Source organism: Mesoplodon densirostris, chromosome 6 (genome assembly GCF_025265405.1).
Source record: "Mesoplodon densirostris isolate mMesDen1 chromosome 6, mMesDen1 primary haplotype, whole genome shotgun sequence".
Lineage (NCBI taxonomy): Eukaryota > Metazoa > Chordata > Mammalia > Artiodactyla > Ziphiidae > Mesoplodon > Mesoplodon densirostris.
In genome coordinates, this window is record NC_082666.1 from 62,678,177 (window position 1) to 62,698,756 (window position 20,580).

At 36.5% G+C, this 20,580-nt stretch overlaps 1 protein-coding gene across 1 annotated transcript in view; it reads left to right on the forward strand.

Annotated features, from left to right (window-relative positions):
• The window catches only part of FREM1 (FRAS1 related extracellular matrix 1), a 154,185-nt gene that overhangs the window by 69,046 nt on the left and 64,559 nt on the right, over positions 1–20,580 (forward strand). Inside the window, exons 16-19 of the mRNA XM_060101238.1 lie at positions 6,014–6,193; positions 10,232–10,417; positions 15,893–16,089; positions 19,783–20,005. Of these exons, the coding sequence (XP_059957221.1) occupies positions 6,014–6,193; positions 10,232–10,417; positions 15,893–16,089; positions 19,783–20,005 (786 nt within the window). The remainder of the gene's footprint in view (positions 1–6,013; positions 6,194–10,231; positions 10,418–15,892; positions 16,090–19,782; positions 20,006–20,580) is intronic.

The window sequence follows — 20,580 nt, forward strand, 5'->3', positions numbered from 1 at the left end:
CCTTGCTAACTTTAAGAAAATTGAAATACTATCAAGTATCTTTTCTGCCCACAATGCTCTGAGACTAGATATCAATTACAGGAAAAAATCTGTAAATAATACAAACTCATGGAGGCTAAACAATACACGAGTAAATAACCAAGAGACCACTGAAGAATTCAAAGAGGAAATAAAAAAATACCTAGAAAAAATGACAATGAAAACATGAAGCCCCAAAACCTATGGGATACAGCAAAAGCAGTTCTAAGAGGGAAGTTTATAGCAAAAAAAATCCTACCTCAAGGAACAAGAAACATCTCAAATAAACAACCTAACCTTACACCTAAAGCAAATAGAGGAAGAAGAACAAAAAAACCCCCAAAGTTAGCACAAGGAAAGAAATCATAAATATCACATCAGAAATAAATGAAAAAGAAATGAGGGAAACAATATCAAACATCAATAAAACTAAAAGCTGGTTCTTTGAGAAGATAAAATTGATAAACCACTAGCTAGACTCATCAAGAAAATAAGGGAGAGTACTCAAATGAATAGATTTAGAAATGAAAAAGGAGAAGTGACAACTGAAACTGCAGAAATACAAAGAATCATGAGGGATTACTACAGGCATCTATATGCCAATAAAATGGGCAACCTGGAAGAAATGGACAAATTCATAGAAAAGCACAACCTTCCAAGACTGAACCAGGAAGAAATAGAAAATATAAACAGACCAGTCACAAGCACTGAATTCAAAACTTTGATTAAAAATCTTCCAACAAACAAAAGCCGAGGGCCAGGTGGCTTCACAGGCGAATTTTATCAAACATTTAGAGAAGAGCTGACACCTATCCTTCTCAAACTCTTCTAAAATATAGCAGAGAGAGGAACACTCCTAAACTCATTGTACGAGGCCACCATCACCCTGATACCAAAACCAGACAAAGATGTCACAAAAAAGGAAAACTACAGACCAATATCTCTGATGAACATAGATTCAAAAATCTGCAACAGAATGCTAGCAAACAGAATCCAGCAGCACATTAAAAGGATTGTACACCACGATCAAGTGGGGTTTATCACAGGAATGCAAGGATTCTTCATTATACACAAATCAATCAATGTGATACACCATATTAACAAATTGAAGGATAACAACCATATGATAATCCCAATAAATGCAGAAAAAGCTTTTGACAAAATTCAACACCCATTTATGATAAAAACTCTCCAGAAAGTAGTCATAGAGGGAACCTACCTCAACATAATAAAGGCCATATATGACAAGCCCACAGCCAACATCATTCTCAGTGGTGAAAAACTGAAAAGATTTCCACTAAGATCAGGAAAAAGACAAGGTTGCGCACTCTCACCACTATTATTCAACATAGTTTTGGTCACAGCAATCAGAAGAAAAAGAAATAAAAGGAATCCAAATTAGAAAGGAAGAAGTAAAACTGTCACTGTTTGCAGATGACATGATACTATACAGAGAATCCAAAAGATGCTACCAGAAAACTACTAGAGCTAATCAATGAATTTGGTAAAGTAGCAGGATACAAAATTATTGCACAGAAATCTCTTGCATTCCTATACACTAATGATGAAAAATCTGAAAGAGAAATTAAGGACACTCCCATTGACCATTACAACAAAAAGAATAAAATACCTAGGAATAAAGCTACCTAAGGAGACAGAAGACCTGTATGCAGAAAACTATCAGACACTGATGAAAGAAATTAAAGATGATACAAACGGTGAAGAGATACACCATGTTCTTGGATTGGAAGAATCAACATTGTGAAAATGACTCTACTACCGAAAGCAGTCTACAGGATCAATGCAATCCCTTTCAAACTACCAATGACATTTTTCACAGAACTAGAACAAAAAATTTCACAATTTGTATGGAAGCACTAAAGACCCCGAATATCCAAAGCAATCTTGAGAAAGAAAAACGGAGCTGGAGGAATCAGCCTCCCTGAGTTCAGACTGTACTGCAAAGCTACAGTAATCAAGACAGTATGGTACTGGCACAAAAACAGAAATATAGATCAATGGAACAGGATAGAAAGCCCAGAGGTAAACCCACGCACCTGTGGTCAACTAATCTATGACCAAGGAGGCAAAGATATACAATGGAGAAAAGACAGTCTCTTCAATAAGTGGTGCTGGGAAAACTGGACAGCTACATGTAAAAGAATGAAATTAGAACACTCCCTAACACCTTACACACAAAAAAACTCAAAATGGATTAGAGACCTAAATGTAAGACCAGACACTATAAAACTCTTAGAGGAAAACATAGGAAGAACACTCTTTGACATAAACCACAGCAAGATCTTTTTTGATCCACCTCCTAGAGTAATGGAAATAAAAACAAAAATAAACAAATGGGACCTAATGAAACTTCAAAGCTTTTGCACAGCAAAGGAAACCATAAACAAGACGAAAAGACAACCCTCAGAATGGGAGAAAATATTTGCAAACGAATCAACAGACAAAGGATTAATCTCCAAAATATATAAACAGCTCATGCAGCTCAATATTAAAGAAACAAAAACCCAATCCAAAAATGGGCAGAAGACCTAAATAGACATTTCTCCAAAGAAGACATACAGATGGCCAAGAAGCACATGAAAAGCTGCTCAACATCACTGATTATTAGAGAAATGCAAATCAAAAGTACAATGAGGTATCACCTCACACCAGTCAGAATGGCCATTATAAAAAAATACATAAACGATAAATGGTGGAGAGGGTGTGGAGAAAGGGGAACCCTCTTGCACTGTTGGTGGGAATGTAAATTGATACAGCCATGGAGAACAGTATGGAGGTTCCTTTAAATACAGAACCACCATACGACCCAGCAGTCCCACTACTGGGCATATACCCTGAGAAAACCATAATTCAAAAAGAGTCATGTACCAAAATGTTCATTGCAGCACTGTTTACAATAGCCAGGACATGGAAGCAAGCTAAGTGTCCATTGACAGATTAATGGATAAAGAAAATGTGGTACATATATACAATGGAATATTACTCAGCCATAAAAAGAAATGAAATTGAGTTATTTGTGGTGAGGTGAATGGACCTAGATAGAGTCTGTCATACAGAGTGAAGCAAGTCAGAAAGAAAAAAACAAATACTGTATGCTAACACATATATATGGAATCTAAAAAAAAAAAAGGTTCTGATGAACCTAGGGCAGGGCAGGAATAAAGACGCAGATGTAGAGAATGGACTTGAGGACATGGGGAGGGAGAAGAGTAAGCTGGGACGAAGTGAGAGGGTAGCATTGACACATACACACTACCAAATAGATAGCTAGTGAGAAGCAACTGCATGGCACAGGGAGATCAGCTCAGTGCTTTGCGGTCACCTAGAGGGGTGGGATAAGGAGGTTGGGAGGGAGACAGAAGAGGGAGGGAATATACGTATGCATATAGCTGATTCACTGTGTTGTACAGCAGAAACTGAAACAACATTATAAAGCAATTATACTCCAATAAAGATGTTAAAATAATTAATTAACAGAAATACTGTATTCAGAAAGGTGTTTCGTTATTTGAATGCTATGTTGTAATGTTCACTCAGTTACTCAGTTGGTAGTAATTTAGTGCTCTTCTAGTATGAGTAAAGAGAACTTCAGTACTGTAGGGTCTAAAGTTTCAGTGGCCCTGCTCTTGCCTCCATACATTGTTTATAAAGATCACCAGAGAACAATTGTGTCACCATTATTTTACGTCATCGATTGATTTATTTTATCTTATTTCAATGATTATGAAAACAGTACACGCTCATTGCAGAGAATCTGAAAAAATATAACAAAGTTTTGAAAAAATTACCTTATTTACCTTTCAGAGAGAATCACTTAACATTTCAGTGTTACAGTATTTTCTTTTTTATAATTATAATTTTAACATAGTTGCAGTCATGTTATATATGCAGTTTTGTAGATTCCTTTATTCATTTAGATAATCAGCTAAAAATGTTTATTAAAATATTTAGTAAATATTATAAAGTTATTGTAAACATGTTTTACTAATTGAATAATATTTTATGATATAAAATTACATTATTAATTTGCTATTCTCCAAACATTATATATGAGGTCATTCAAAAATTTTCTTTCAAATAGTGGTACAGTTAACTATTTTAAGTATAAATTATATCTTTAGACTGTATTTCATTTCAAGGTAAAGAATTCTTCCACCAATGTTGTAGCCTTTTTAGTGGTTTAACGCTCAGCCAAAATTTCCAGCTCTTCCTGTAAATGTATCCTATGCTTCCATTATATTGAAATTACAGTTATTGAATGTACTATGTTTGCTTTTTTGATTAAGCTGTTTTCATTTCCTAGATGTTTCTACTTCTCTTCCAGGTCCCTCTCCCTACCTGTCCTCTCTCCTCATTTCCCAATTCTCTGCCTTATCTGCCTTATAAACTACTCGTCCTTTAGTGCTCAGTACAAAGCCAGCAAGGCCATCTGGAAAGACTTCTCTGACTTTCTCTGGTGTGTGTGCCTTGCCCCCTATGCCATCATCAGCCAATATTCTCATCCTCGTTCACCCTCAGCACCTGGTACATAATCAGGCTGAGATAGATGAATTTTCCACTTAATAGGTAAAAAAAGGCTTAATAGTAGCAATTTCATATGGTTCCACTTAATGCATACACATATCTGTGATATTCTAACTGAACTGCGTTTCTTTCTCTACCATTAGACTGTGTCAGCTCCTGACACATAGTGGGTCTTTGGACATTTGACATTCTTTTGAACTGTCTTTTGACGTTTTCAACACGTCTGCCTTTTTCTCTGCTGAGGCACCCAGAACACTAATTTTCATATAACAGGCATTAAGTATATATTTATCAAGTGAATGTTGAATAAACAAACTTCATGCCAGTTTGTTTTTTATAATTATGAATAGATGAGAGGTGTCTTTTTTTTTTAATTTTCCTGAAGTTGAAGGCTGATTGTTTAATTTTAGTTCTCTTAACTTCACTGTTTTTTTAAAAATAAGTCTAGTTATCTCATCCTTTAATCATTTGGTTGCTTAATAATATCATCTCAAGCTTTTCCTTGTCATTTTTTTCAAAAAGGTAGAATAATGCCAAACACAATGCTCTGTAGATTTGACCAATATGTCTTGTGAAAAGAGATGACATCCCTGATCTTTTGTGTCCTAGACCCATCAAAACTTCAAACATAATTGCTTCCCTCTTGGCACTTTCAGAGTGATGCATGAGAATTATCAAAGGCATATCTGCAGAACTTTCCTGTCCCCTGGACAGCAAGCATTCCCACCTCTGTGCTGTTAGTTAGTAATCCAAGAGCAGATTGTTCTGTTTACTGGTAAACTATCTAGTCCTGACATTTTCTTCCTTCTTCCTCTCATTGCCTAAGTTGGGGCCATTTTGAATCCCATAGATGTAAGCTCTAAAGAGTAAACAGAAAATGAAAATAAATGACACTTCTTTTCCAGGTGCTGTTGTTATTTTGCTAACATCTTGGCTATTATGTAATGAGGAAAATACTGAAACAAATCACAAAAATGTGGATTATATTTGTATTTCACCTGTTCTGCTTCTTCTGTAGTGAATGGTTGTTCATTTAAGGTGGTTAATGCAAATGGGGAGACAATTACCAGAGGGAAAAGGGTGCCTTCTGTTCTCCCTGAGGTTGGTCCTAACACTAATAATTATGAGAGAAGAGTAAAGCCATCACGATCAAGCTTCATGTCTATCCCTTGTTCATTTATGAACTGTCAGACCCTTGTTAGCCCTGTTTTGCCTCTCCATATCGTGATAGATGGCTGGCAGGGAGTTCACCAGAGGCAACAGGTGGGCAAGCATTTTTGCATTATTTTTATGACTCTATTTAATTGCATAGATAAAATTGAGTTTTACCTTTTAACCACATAAGTTCCTTTCCTTGCCATTTTATGCTTGTAGAGGAAGTGTGAGTGGGTTTCATCTTGGTATTCTATGTTTTTAAAAGTCAGGCTTAAACTCTAGTTGTGTCTTCCAGGTGGTGAGATTGGCCTGGTGCCCTGTTTTGACACCATAACGTTGGTAGTTTCGGACACAGAAGCTGGCCCTTTTGTGAATGGACCTCATCCATCTGTTCCTCTTCATGAGTCCTTTCCAGTGTATGATCTCAACATCACAGTGTATCCGGTGGACAACCAATCACCTTCAATTGCAATAGGTGACAATTTATTCTTTTAAAGTTCTATTATTTCACCTAGTGTCATACCCATGGTCCAGTGAAATGATGTGCTTTACATATAGTCAAAATAAAAAACCACCATACAGAATTGCTTCCAATAATTGCCTCAATACAAATTTGTGGAAACCCCCAGATCTATGAAAGATTACAGGGCCAAAGAATTTACTTGTTTAAAAATTCAGATAAATCTGAGGGACCTTCAAGATGGTGGAGGAGTAAGATGTGGAGATCACCTTCCTCCCCACAAATACTTCGGGAATACATCTACATGTGGAACAACCCCTACAGAAAACCTACTGAATGCTGGCAGAAGAACTCAGACTTCCCAAAAGATGTCCTCAGGCGACCTACACGCAGAGGCGGGGCCAAATCCAAAGGTGAACTGCAGGAGCTGTGCGAACAAAGAAGAAAAAGGGAAATTTCTCCATGCAGCCTCAGGAGCAGCGGATTAAATCTCCACAATCAACTTGATGTACCCTGCATCTGTGGAATACCTGAATAGACAACAAATCATCCCAAAATTGAGGTGGTGGACGTTGGGAGCAACTGTAGACTTGGGGTTTGCTTTCTGCATCTAATTTGTTTCTGGTTTTATGTTTATCTTAGTTAAGTATTTAGAGCTTATTATCACTGGTAGATTTGTTTACTGATTTCGTTGCTCTCTCCCTTTTATATATATATATATATATATTTCCTTTTTCTCTTTCTGTGAGTGTGTATGTGTATGCTTCTTTCTGTGATTTTGTCTCTATAGCTTTTGTCTCTATAGCTTTGCTTTTACCATTTGTCCTAGGTTCTGTCTGTTTCTTTTTTTTTTTTTGCATAGTTTTTAGCACTTGTTATCATTGGTGGATTTGTTTTTAGATTTGGGTGCTCTCTTCTTTCTTTTTATTACTTTTTTATTTTTATTTTTATTTATTTATTTATTTATTTTTTGCGGTACGCGGGCCTCTCACTGCTGTGGCCTCTCCCGTTGCGGAGCACAGGCTCCGGACGCGCAGGCTCAACGGCCATGGCTCACGGGCCCAGCCGCTCCGCGGCATGTGGGATCTTCCCGGACCGGGGCACGAACCCGTGTCCCCTGCATCGGCAGGTGGGCTCTCAACCACTGCGCCACCAGGGAAGCCCCTTTTTAAATTTTTAATAATATTTTTTATTTTATTATTTTCTTTCTTCCTTTTTTTTTTTTTTTTTTTGTCCCTTTTCTTCTGAGCCATGTGGCTGACAGGGTCTTGGTGCCCTGGCCAGGTGTCAGGCCTGAGCCTCTGAGGTGGGAGAGCTGAGTTCAGGACATTGGTCCACCAGAGACCTCCCGGCTCCATGTACTATCAAATGGTGAAAGCTCTCCCAGACATCTCCATCTCAACGCTAAGACCCAGTTCCACTCAACAACCAGCAAGCTACAGTGCTGGACACACCATGCCAAACAACTAGCAAGACAGGAACACAACCCCACCCATTAGCAGAGGGGCTGCCTAAAATCATAATAAGGTCACAGACACCCAAAAACACACCACCAGATGCGGTCCTGCCCACCAGAAAGACAAGATCCACTATCATCCACCAGAACACAGGCACCAGTCCTCTCCACCAGGAAGCCTACACAACCCACTGAACCCACCTTAGCCACTAGGAGCAGACACCAAAAGCAACGGGAATTACGAACCTGCAGCCTGCGAAAAGGAGACCCCAAACTAAGTTAAGTAAAGAGAGGAGTCAGAGAACACACAGCAGATGAAGCAGCAAGGTAAAAACCCACCAGACCAAACAGATGAAGAGGAAATAGGCAATCTACCTGAAAAAGAATTCAGAATAATGATAGTAAAGATGATCCAAAATCTAGGAAATAGAATGGAGAAAATACAAGAAACGTTTCACAAGGACATAGAAGAACTAAAGAGCAAACAAACAATGATGAACAACACAATAAATGAAAGTAAAAATTCTCTGGAAGGAGTCAATAGCAGAATAACTGAGGCAGAAGAACAGATACGTGACCTGGAAGATAAAATAGTGGAAATAACTACAGCAGAGCAGAATAAAGAAAAAAGAATGAAAAGAATTGAGGACAGTCTCAGAGACCTCTGGGACAACATTAAATGCACAAACATTTGAATTATAGGGGTCCCAGAAGAAGAAGAGAAAAAGAAAGAGACTGAGAAAATATCTGAAGAGATTATTTGAAAACTTGCCTAATATGGGAAAGGAAATAGTCAATCAAGTCCAGGAAGCACAGAGAGTCCCATACAGGATAAATCCAAGGAGAAACATGTCAAGAGACATATTAATCAAACTATCAAAAATTAAATACAAAGAAAAAAATATTAAAAACAGCAAGGGTAAATCAACAAATAACATACAAGGGAATCCCCATAAGGTTAACACCTCATCTTTCAGCAGAAACTCTGCAAGCCAGAAGGAAGTGACAGGACATATTTAAAGTGATGAAAAAGAAAAACCTACAACCAAGATTACTCTACCCAGCGAGGATCTCATTCAGATTTGACGGAGAAATTAAAACCTTTACAGACAAGCAAAAGCTGAGAGAATTCAGCACCACCAAACCAGCTTTACAAGAAATGCTAAAGGAACTTCTCTAGGCAGGAAGCACAAGAGAAGGAAAAGACCTACTATAACAAACCCAAAACAATTAAGAAAATGGCAATAGGAACATACATACCGATAATTACCTTAAATGTAAATGGATTAAATGCTCCAACCAAAAGACGTAGACTGGCTGAATGAATACAAAAACAAGTCCCATATAAATGCTGTCTACAAGAGACCCACTTCAGACCTAGGGACACAAACAGACTGAAAGTGAGGGGATGGAAAAAGTTATTCTATGCAAATGGAAATCAAAAGAAAGCTGGTGTAGCAATTCTAATATCAGACAAAATAGATAGCTAGTGGAAAGCAGCTGCATAGCACAGGGAGATCAGCTCAGTGCTTTGTGACCACCTAGAGGGGTGCGATAGGGAGGGTGGGAGGGAGACACAAGAGGGAGGGGATCTTGGGATATATGTATATGTATAGCTGATTCACTTTGTTATACCACAGAAACTAACACACCATTGTAAAGCAATTATACTCCAATAAAGATGTTACCAAAATATTTATATAAATCCATGTGGAGAGAGGATGCAAGTGTGAGTGTGTGTATATATCTGTGTGTGTGTATCTGTGTCTGTGTGTGCACACACTTGGGAATGAAGACAACATTGCAATCCTCAGATATTCTGGTTTTATATCACATGGGAAAATATCATTTGCCTGCTGGAGAGCCAGTAATTTATCTTATCCATAATAATTTGTATTAGAATTGAATGAGTATATTAGCGAGACCATTTATATATACTTGACCTTATTTGCTTTTTAGAAAGTCATCTCTTCATAGGCATTGTGTATATGTTCTGTGTCTCAAAAAAAATGCAAACATATGTATGAATGTTATTGTAATTTGCAAAGTATCTCCTAAGCAATGTTCTGGGGAGGAACCATTATCCCTGCAGAATAATTAAGCACCAAGGCATGAAAAAATGTTCATTACGAGCAATTCATAATAGTTCTCAGGCAATTAATGCTCTGACAAACAGAGGTAACAACTGATCTTGAAGAGTACATAAACCACATTTAGTGACTTATCCTTAAAACAGTTTGGCAATTCTTAGTTTCATTTGTCACTTCTATAGACACAAGGGAAATCAGAGTTCCTTGATAGTGACTAAAGGGCTGTACTGAAGCATTTAGTATTTCTGCTCTCTTTCCATTATTGTCTGGCTTGCTTATACAAGAAAAAACTATAATTCCATTAAGTCGAATTAAATTCCCCCCATTACCCCTGAATATATTCACTGTAAGGAGAATTATGCCAAAGGAAATGAACATCTCCCATGGAAGTATATTTGCATGTAGGAGGCTTCTGTGAATTTGAATTTCAATCACTCCCTTTTGTTCTCACTATTCTGATTAGAGGATTTCACGCTAAGTCATAATTGTGTTATTATTTGTATGCAGGTACCATGTTCTTTGTAGATGAGGGTTTCTCAGCAGCCCTTACTATTAACCATTTGTCTGCCACTGACCCCGACACTGCAGCAGATGACTTGGAATTTGTTTTGGTTTCTCCTCCCCAGTTCGGCTACCTTGAAAACACACTACCTTCTGCAGGTTTTGAAAAAAGCAATATGGGCATCAGCATAGGTAAGTCATGGCTTTGTGTCCAGCAATAATTAGCCTGTGTTTGTGACTGATTGGTTAGATCATGTTTAATAACTGGGTTAGGACTTCAGAAATGTTCAAAGTACTGTATACACTCAAGGAATTATTATTATTAACGATACTTTTGAGTATTATTGTTTTTTATTCTAATTTTTCATTTAAAATTTCCCCATGTATGGGAGTTTACTTCAAAACAAATGGAAATTTCAGTTATGAAAAATATAAGAATAAATATTGAAGAAATAATGTTTTTAAAGGCTCTCATAGCAACACAGAATACTGTGATAGAATAAATCTGGTGGAGCTCACTGGTCTCATTCTCACAGTTTTTTTTAACACTTTTTAAAGATATGGGCAGAAAAGATTAGGAAACATACCATGGAAATGTTGAAGGTAATGACATTAATTTTGAAACCAAAATGCCTCTCAGATACTGAAATATCTCTGATATTTCAGGCAAAAAGAAAACAACCAAAACAAAAACAGACACCAAAAACACAATTGTCCAAAGGCAACACTTTAGAGTTATTCTCTAAGCACCTTTTGGGGTACATCTATCTTAAATATGAGAGAATCTGGGTTTAAGATTAATTGCATTAATAGAGTGACTGAATGGATAGAAAAATAAAAGACCCAACTACATGCTGCCTACAAGAAACTCACTTCAGCTTCAAGGCCATACATAGGCTTAAAATGAAGGGAAGGAAAAAGATATTCTATGCAAATGGAAACCAAAAGAGAGCAAGTAGATATACTTATAATAAACAAAAGAGACTTTAAGTCAAAACTGTAACAAGAGACAAAGAAGGTAATTATATAATGATAAAGTCTTAATTCATCAAGAGGATATAATAGCTGTAAATGTATATGCACACAACATTGGAGCACCTAAATATATTAAGCAAATACCAGTAGATTTGAAGAGGATAATACACAGCAATACAATAATAGTAGGGACCTCAGTACCCCAATTTCAACAATGGATAGATCATCCAGATGGAAAATCAATAAGGAAACATTAGACTTGAGCTATATGTTAGAGCAAATGAACTTAACAGACATATACATACATTCCATCCAACAAAAGCAGAGTAAACATTCTTCTCAAGTGCACATGAAACATTCTCCAGGATAGATCATGTGATGAGTCAACAAACAAGTCTTAGCAATTTAAAAAGATTGAAATTGTACCAAGTATCTTTTTTGACCGCAATGATATGAAATTAAAATCAATAACAGGAGGTAACTAGAAAATTCACAAATATGTGAAAATTAAACAACACACTTCTGAACAACCAATGGGTCAAAGTTTAAATTTAAAAAAGAAATTTAAAAATCTTAAATAAAAATGGAAACACAACACACTAAAATGTAGGGGATGCAGCAAAAGCAGTGCTAAGAGGAAAGTTTTATAGTGATAAATGCTACATTAAAATAGTAAATCAACTAGAACTAGAAAAACAAAAACAAACTAAGCCCAAGTTTAGCAGAAAGAAGGTGATAACAAAGACCAGAGCAGAAACAGAGAACAGAAAAATAGAAGAGATTAATGAAACTGAATTGATTTTTTTAAAAGATAAATGAAATTGGCAAACTTTCAGCTAGACTTAACAAGAAGAAAAGAGAACTCAAATAAATCTGAAATGAAGGAGGAAACATTACAACTAATACAGAAATACAGAGGATCATAAGAGACTACTCTGAACAATTATACACCAACAAATTGGGCAACATAGGAACATAACACTTAACAAGTCTGGATCATGAAGAAATTAAAAATCTGAACAGACCAATAATCAGTAAATAGATTTAATCAGTAATCCAAAACCTCCCAAGTAAGAAAAGCCCAAGATCAGATGGCTTCACAGGTGATTTCTACCAAACATTTAAAGAAGAATTAACACTCATTTTTCTCAAACTCTTCCAAAAAGAAGAGGAGGGAATGCTTCCAAACTCATTTTACAAGGCTAGCATTACCTTGATACCAAAGACAGATAAAGATACTACAAGAAAAGAAAACTACAGATCAATATCTTTGATGAATATAGATGCAAAAATTCTCCACAAAACATAAACAAGTGGAATTCAACAGCACAGTAAAAGGATCACACACCATGATCAAGTGGGATTTATATCTGTGATGCAAGGGTAGTTCAGCATATGCAAATCAATAAATGTGATACAACACATTGATAGAATGAAAGACAAAAACCCTATGATCATCTCTATAGGTGCAGAAACAAACATTTGACAAATTTCTACATCCTTTTAAGATTAAAAACTCTCAACAAATTGTGTATAGAAGGAACATACCTCAACATAATAAAGCCTGTATATGAAGAACCCACAGCTGGCATCATAGTCAACAGTGAAAGGTTGAAAATTTTCCCTCTAAGATAAGGAACAAGACAGAGGTGCCCACCCTCATCATGCCTATTCAGTATAGTACTGAAAGTCATAGCCAGAGCAATTAGGCCAGAAAAAGAACCAAAGGATATCCAAATCAGAAAGGAAGAAGTAAAATGTTTCTGTTTGCTGATGATATGATATATAGAAATTCCTAAAGACTTCACCAAAAACTGTTAGAACTAATCAACAAATTCAATAAAGTTTCAGGGTACAAAATTAACATACAAACATCAGTTGTATTCCTATACATGAACAATAAGCTATCTGAAAAAGAAATAGAGAAAACAATCTCATTTATAATAGCATCAAAAACAATAAAATATTTAGGAATAATTTTAACCAAGGAAGTGAAAGATTTATATGCCAAGAGCCATAAGACATAGAATTGATGTCTTGATGAAAGAACTGAAGAAGACACAAATGGAAAGACATTCTATGTTCATGGATTGAAATAGTTAATATTGTTAAAATGTCCATACCACCCAAAGCTATCTATAGATTCAGTGCAATCCCTATCAAAATCCCAATGGCATTTTTTACAGAAATAGAACAAACAATCCTAAAATTTGTATGGAACCACAAAAGACCTCAGATAGCCAAAGCCGTCTTGAGAAAGAAGAACAAAGCTGGAGGCATCACACCTCCTGATTTCAAGCTATTATTACAAAGCAGTATGGTATTAGCATAAAAACAAACACATAGATCAATAGAACAGAATAGAGAGCCCAGAAATAAACCAATGCATATATGGTCAATTAATTTTTGTGTGTGTGTGTGTGTGTGGTACGCGGGCCTCTCACTGTTGTGGCCTCTCCCGTTGTGGAGCACAGGCTTTGGATGCGAAGGCTCAGTGGCCATGGCTCACGGGCCCAGCCGCTCCACGGCATGTGGGATCCTCCCAGACTGGGGCACAAACCCGTGTCCCATGCATCGGCAGGCGGACTCTCAACCACTGGCTACCAGGGAAGCCCTGGTCAATTAATTTTTAATGAAGGAGCCAGGAATATACAATGGGCAAAGCACAATCTCTTTGAGAAGTGGTGTCGGGAAAAATGGACAGCCACATGCAAAAGAATAAAACTGGACTACTATCTTACGACACTACAAAAATTAGCTCAAGATGGATTAAAGACTTGAACATAAGACATGAAACCATAAAACTCCTAGAAGACAACATAGGCAGTAAGCTCCTTGACATGGGTCTTGATGATGATTTTTTGAATTTGACACCAAAAGCAATGGCAGAAAAGCAAAAATCAACAAGTGGGACTACATTAAACTAAAATGCTTCTGCACAGGAAGAGAAACAATCAACAAAATGAAAAAGTTACCTATAGAAAGGGAGAAAATATTTGCAAACCATATATCTGGTAGGAGATTAATATCTAATATATATAAATTACTTATACAACTCAATACAAAAAGCCCAAACAATCTGATTGAAAAATGGGCATAGGACTTCAGTAAACATTTTTCTGGAGAAGATGTACAAATGGTGGAATAGGTACATGAAAAGGTGTTCATCATCACTAATCATCAGGGAAATGCCAGTTAAAACCACAATGATATATCATCTCCCACCTGTTAGAATGGCTATTATCAAAATGGTAAGAGATAACAAATGCTGGTGAGGATGTGGAGAAAAGGGAACCCTGGTGCACTGTTATTTGGGAATGTAAATTGGTACAATCACTATGGAAGTTCCTCAAAAAATTAAAAATAGAACTTCCGTATGATTCAGCAATTCCACTTCTGGGTATATATCCAAAGAAAATGAAAACAGGATATCAAAGACATATCTGCACTCCCATGTTCACTACAGCATTATTCATAATAGCTAATATATGGGAACAACCTAAATGTCCATTGATGGATGAATGGACAAAGAAAATGTGGTGTGTGTATATATATATATATATATATATATATATATACACACACACACACATACATTAGGATATTATTCAGCCATGAAAAAAAGAAATGCTGCCATTTGCAACAACATGGATGGACCTCTGAGAGAATTATTGTAAGTGAAATTCATCAGACAGATAAAGACCAATACTGTATGGTCTCACTTATATGTGGAATCTAAAAATATTGAACTCATAGAAACAGAGAGTACAATAGTGGTTGCCAGGTGCTGAGGGTAAGGGTGAGGAGATGCAGGAGATGCTGGTTGAAGGCTACAAACTTTCAGTTATAAAATGAATAAATTCTGGGTATCTAAGGTATAGCATGATGACTATAATTAACAATACTTACTATACACTTGAAAGTTGCTTTGAGAGTAGAGCTTTGATGTTCTCATCATATCAACAACAGCAAAATAGTAATTATATGAGGTGAATGATATGTTAATTAACCTTATTGTGTTAAACACTTTGTGGTATAGAATGTTTCAAATCAACACATCATACACCTTAAACTCACACAATGATATGTGCATTATATCTCAATAAAGTCGGAAGAAAGAAAGATTAATTGCATTAAAGTTTATGCAGTTTCTCCTGTGACTCATACACAACACAGAGCATTTTTATCTGTTGATTTAAGGCAATGTCAGAATACCAAAATAACAGGTCAGTTAATTCCACTCATTCCTACCAGTAGATATGTAGTCAAGTAGGCAGATGATTGATGGACTCTTGTTTTGCCTTTGTATGAAAGAGATGGTTCCTTTCTTGTTCAAGCATGACAAGAACTGCTCACACAGGAACACTGGTTTTAATCAAGGGCAGGAAAGTCTCTCTGACATTCATTCCAAGTATATAAAGAATGGTCATGAAGTCCCTATAATCCTAGTTAGCAGTTATTGCCCTTCTGTTCTCCATGAAAATTTTAATTGTTCCTTATAATTTATGGATATCTGTTTTTATGTTGATGGTTATAGTGATTATAGCAGCCCCTGAAGCTGATTGTTAGGTCAACTGCTATGACCTCTTATTTCCTCTGCTGAGAAATAGGCTATCGGATTAAGGATTAAGGACCAGTACCTTGGAAAAAAACGTTTTTCTTATTTATGTGCTCCATCTTGGTGTGCTCTAGCTTCGTTTCAGTGGAAAGACATGAAGGCTTTACACATTAACTATGTGCAGTCCAGGCATCTGAGGATGGAACCAACAGCCGACCGGTTCATGGTGTATGTCACTGATGGGAAACGACGCTCCTTGGAGATACCATTTTACATTATAATCAACCCCACAAATGATGAAGCTCCTGATTTTATAGTGCGGAATATTACTGTAAGAAAGATATCAGAATTTTCAATTTCTCTTTTATCATTTTCTAATTTTTATTTTCACCTAACCCATTTACATTAGTCTATGTGCACTTAACACTTTAAGTTGATGAGAAGTAGAGAAGGCAGTAACCTGTTATGTAATGCAATCACTTGAAAAGTATTTTTCTAATAATAGTGATGTTGGTAATAATAATAATTGCTAACATATAACAATTGCATGGTTACAATTATAGTTGCATATATATAGAATGTAGTACTTACTAGGTTGTAGGTACTATTCCAAACCCTTTACATGTATTCATATTGAATCCTCGCAATAGGCTTTTAGAGTAATGGCATTATTATTGCCATTTAATAACTGCAAAAAATGAGGCTTAAGAGGTTAAGTTAGTGGCCCAAGATCACAGAGCTTGGAAGTAAGTAGCAAGTAGGGGATTTGCACCCAGGTGCTCTGATTCCACAGAGTGCCCTTTTAACCAGTGCTGTAATAGCAAGGACTCTTAATTCATGAATCACAGGCATCTTTTTTTTTTTTTTTTTTTTTTTGCGGTACGCGGGCCTCTCACTGTTGTGGCCTCTCCCGCTGCAGAGCAGAGGCTCCGGATGCGCAGGCCCAGCAGCCATGGCTCACGGGCCCAGCTGCTCCGCGGCATGTGGGATCCTCCCGGACTGGGGCACGAACCCGTGTCCCCTGCATCAGCAGGCGGACTCTCAACCACTGCGCCACCAGGGAAGCCCACAGGCATCTTTTTTTATACAGCTATTTATAAAGATATATGAAATGAAAAAATACAATTTGGACCATTATTTTTATGCAGTTTAAAAATGTCTTTATATTATATAATAATATTTGTTTTATTTAAAAATTCAGACATATACTTAAAATGGCCCAGCATATCACTGCTGAGACAACAACTGTTGTATTAAAAAATAATAATAAATATCTATGGTTAAATAAGTTAGAATGTTGAGAAACATACACAGTGAAATATGAAATTCTCCCTCTTTGACAGCCCCTACCCATAGTCACTCCCCATCAGTTGAGGTTTTAGTAATTAATTTCCACAGAAATAATTTGTGCACATGCCAGTGATATGTGTGTGTATATGATTTTTCTGTATGTTTTTACCTACAAATCAGGGATCATACTATACCCTACTCTCTACTTTAAAAGCCTTAATTGCATATATTGTAAATATTTTCATATCAGCATATAATCCTTTTAAAACAATTCTAATGTTTATACAGTTATTTAAAACAGACATGCACATAGCATATCCTGATTAAATGAATGAGCACAGGCTTTGGAGTAAGAGGGACGTGGTGTAGCTGTTTACTAGTTGTAGGGTCCTGGGTAAGTTATTTCTCTCTGTTCCTGTTTACTCATCTGCAAAATGTGTATCAAATCTTCATTTAGGGTAGCCATGACAATCATGATGGTCAGGCACATAGGAAACCCTTAATAAATAGGTGTCATTCATATTAGTCTTGTTATGTTTGTCATCTTTTTTCAGACATTGACCAAAGCACATATTATCTATTTTGAAATCATTATCTTGCCTTATTTTGCACTAAAAATCATCAAACTCTAAACGCAAAGTCTTTATTTGATTTTAATTTTCTACTTAATCTTAATGGTATATGAAAGCCACCTCAGGATGAGACTTAAGAGCCAGCTCCTGCTTTTCCTCTTCTGTTGGCACATAGATTTCTCCAGAGAGTACTTCAGTAATTATGAGAGAGAGAAAAGAATTACAGATGATTCCTTCTATACCTACCTCTATTGTCTTGTATCTATCTAGGATTGGGGTTTCTGAAATAATTAGGCCACTGGGAATTTGTCTCTTGCTCTTCTCTGAAAGCAATCATGCTTTTTTTTTTCCCCTGTGCATTCCTTAGAGAAGCTGTTGAAGAGTAACAAATATGGAGCCCCATGTGTTACTGGCAGAGCTGGCTTTAAGCTTCAAGTGATTTTTTAAAATAGTCATATTTATTTTGCCTTCTTGTGAAAAGTGTATTTATTTTGTAGCTAGCTGGGCTTCCATCAAGTTGTGCTGCAACTTGCAAAGAAAAAATTGAGGTTTTAGTTTAAGTTATTATAATCCATTTCAAAGCTGTCTACTAGTGAGTTTCTGCATTTTATGTCTCTTGATCTAAACCTATTATTTATAATCTCAATAAATAATTGAATGTGCAAAAAAGAATCCCACATTTTTTCAATAAAATTTCCCAGTCATCTTGTGAACGAATTTACCATTTTGTAAATGAGAAAGGTTGCCATACAGTGAGTCCAGGAGCCCCAAGCTTTATAAAGACAGATAATTAGAACATCTTTTTAGGTTGCTTTATGAAAGTTTTTGGAGAAAAAGGCAAATTATCATCAAAGATGATTCCCTAATTCTATCATTGTGTATTAAATTATGATGCCATCTCAGTTTTTAATAAGAAAACCAGCATAATTTTAGCCCAAATATCAGACATTATGATTCTTTTTTATGTACGTTCAAGGAAGAGTGGTTGCAGAAAGGCTGTCTTCAAAGTCCTTAAGAGAGGCTGAAGGGAAAGGCCGTTTTCACAAATCTAAACTATATGTCTTCTTCAAAGCTAAAATGTCCACTCAGCCACGAAGACATTCCTGGGCTCCTCCACTCTTTTGCACTTCTTGTTTATCCATACTTAGTAGCACTAGATATTTTCTTCCTTGTGTTATAGTTATTGATGGACAGGCCATCACATTCTCATCTGACTTTGATTCTTTAGAGTATTCATATTCCCACAGCATCCAGTGAGCTGCAAATGCCCAATAAGCACATGTTAAACTTATACACTCATATTATTTAGATCTTGCTATATTTCACAATAGGAAACAGAAATACTTCTTTGTTGCCTTGCTATGAGAAAAAGAAGATAAAAGATGACTAAGCACCATGTCAATGGTACTCATGGTACTAATGGTTTTAAATAACTAGATCCTACATGAAATGAAAAACATTCAGGTCTCTTTATGCTTAAGGGATTATGAGACCTGAAGTGGGGTGCAGGGTCATTCAGGAAAATTAGAGGTGTGAAGACTGGGAAGAGATGAGGGACCCAGAATTAAAATATATTCTATCGTGCATCCAGAAGCATCTTCTCAACTGTTGTTGACTGTAATTGAAATATAGAAGATTTTACTACAATGACAAAAGTTAAAAACACCTAATACCCCCAGTGTGCCTAGAAGATATTTGTGCCATTTCTAAAACAGAAACGTAAGAATCATGAAAGCAACAAGGTCCTGGAGATTAAAATAACAGGTTAGGATCTGAAGGCAGGGTCTATACCTGGTTTTACAACTGAACTCTGTGACTTCCAGAAAGCAAGCATCCTTTTGGTTGCTTTTTCCCCCAACCTTTGAATTATGAAATATATATATGAGATTCTATGTATCTCTCCTTTAGTCCTTCATGTAAATAAAGTGCTTTGAAATCTTCAAAAGAAAAATGTGAGAAAGATTAATAGATTTGTTGTTGTCTTCAAAGGTCGTGTTGAACCAGCAATTTCTTTTTAGGACTCATTACACACACATCTCATGGAAAATTTGCATGGGTATCTTAAAATTATATAGGATATGTTAAAATTATTTTTTGAGCAGTTTGCCAAAAGAAAGACCGGTTTTATTTAGCATGCAGCTGACTTTCCTGTTTTTGTTTAGGTGTATGAGGGTCAGATGAGAGAGCTGGATTCTTCCATCATTAATGCTATTGACCAGGACATTCCCAAGGACCCCTTGCTGTTCAGCGTCACTCAGAAGCCACGTCATGGCCTCCTCATCAACGGGGTGTTTAGCAAAGACTTGCCTCAGTATAAGCAATCACCCAACCCTGGCCAGAAGCATGAAGTTGTTTACAACTTTTCCATGGAGCTTCTCAAGAATGGTATATAACGCTTCATTTCAATCTGTTTGTTGTTGATTTAATAATTTAACCCAGAAAAGATAATAATAAATCACAGAAAGAGGAAGTGAAGAAATGGCATTCACCTACATTCATTATCCCTCAAGGGTTTTCTCTGGGCTCTGGATTAATGCAGGGCATGAAGCCCCAGCTAGAGATAGTGGGTAATTGAAAAGGAAATAATATGTTTTCCTTCACTTTTAGAGCATCAATAAAAATGGTATTTGTGATTTTTGGTAGTTTACCCCAAGCTTTTAATGTCATAATAAAAAAATTTTCTTTTTAAAACTATTGAGATTGTGGAACTAAATTGAAGAGATTTGTCTGCCAAAACATTTGAAACAAATATAGAACAAATATAATAATAACTCATTATTCTCTGAGGAGATAATTTGCCTTTTTTTTTTTTGCGGTACGCGGACCTCTCACTGCTGTGGCCTCTCCCATTGCGGAGCACAGGCTCCGGACGCACAGGCTCAGCGGCCATGGCTCACGGGCCCAGCCGCTCCGCAGCATGTGGGATCTTCCCGGACTGGGGCACGAACCCGTGTCCCCTG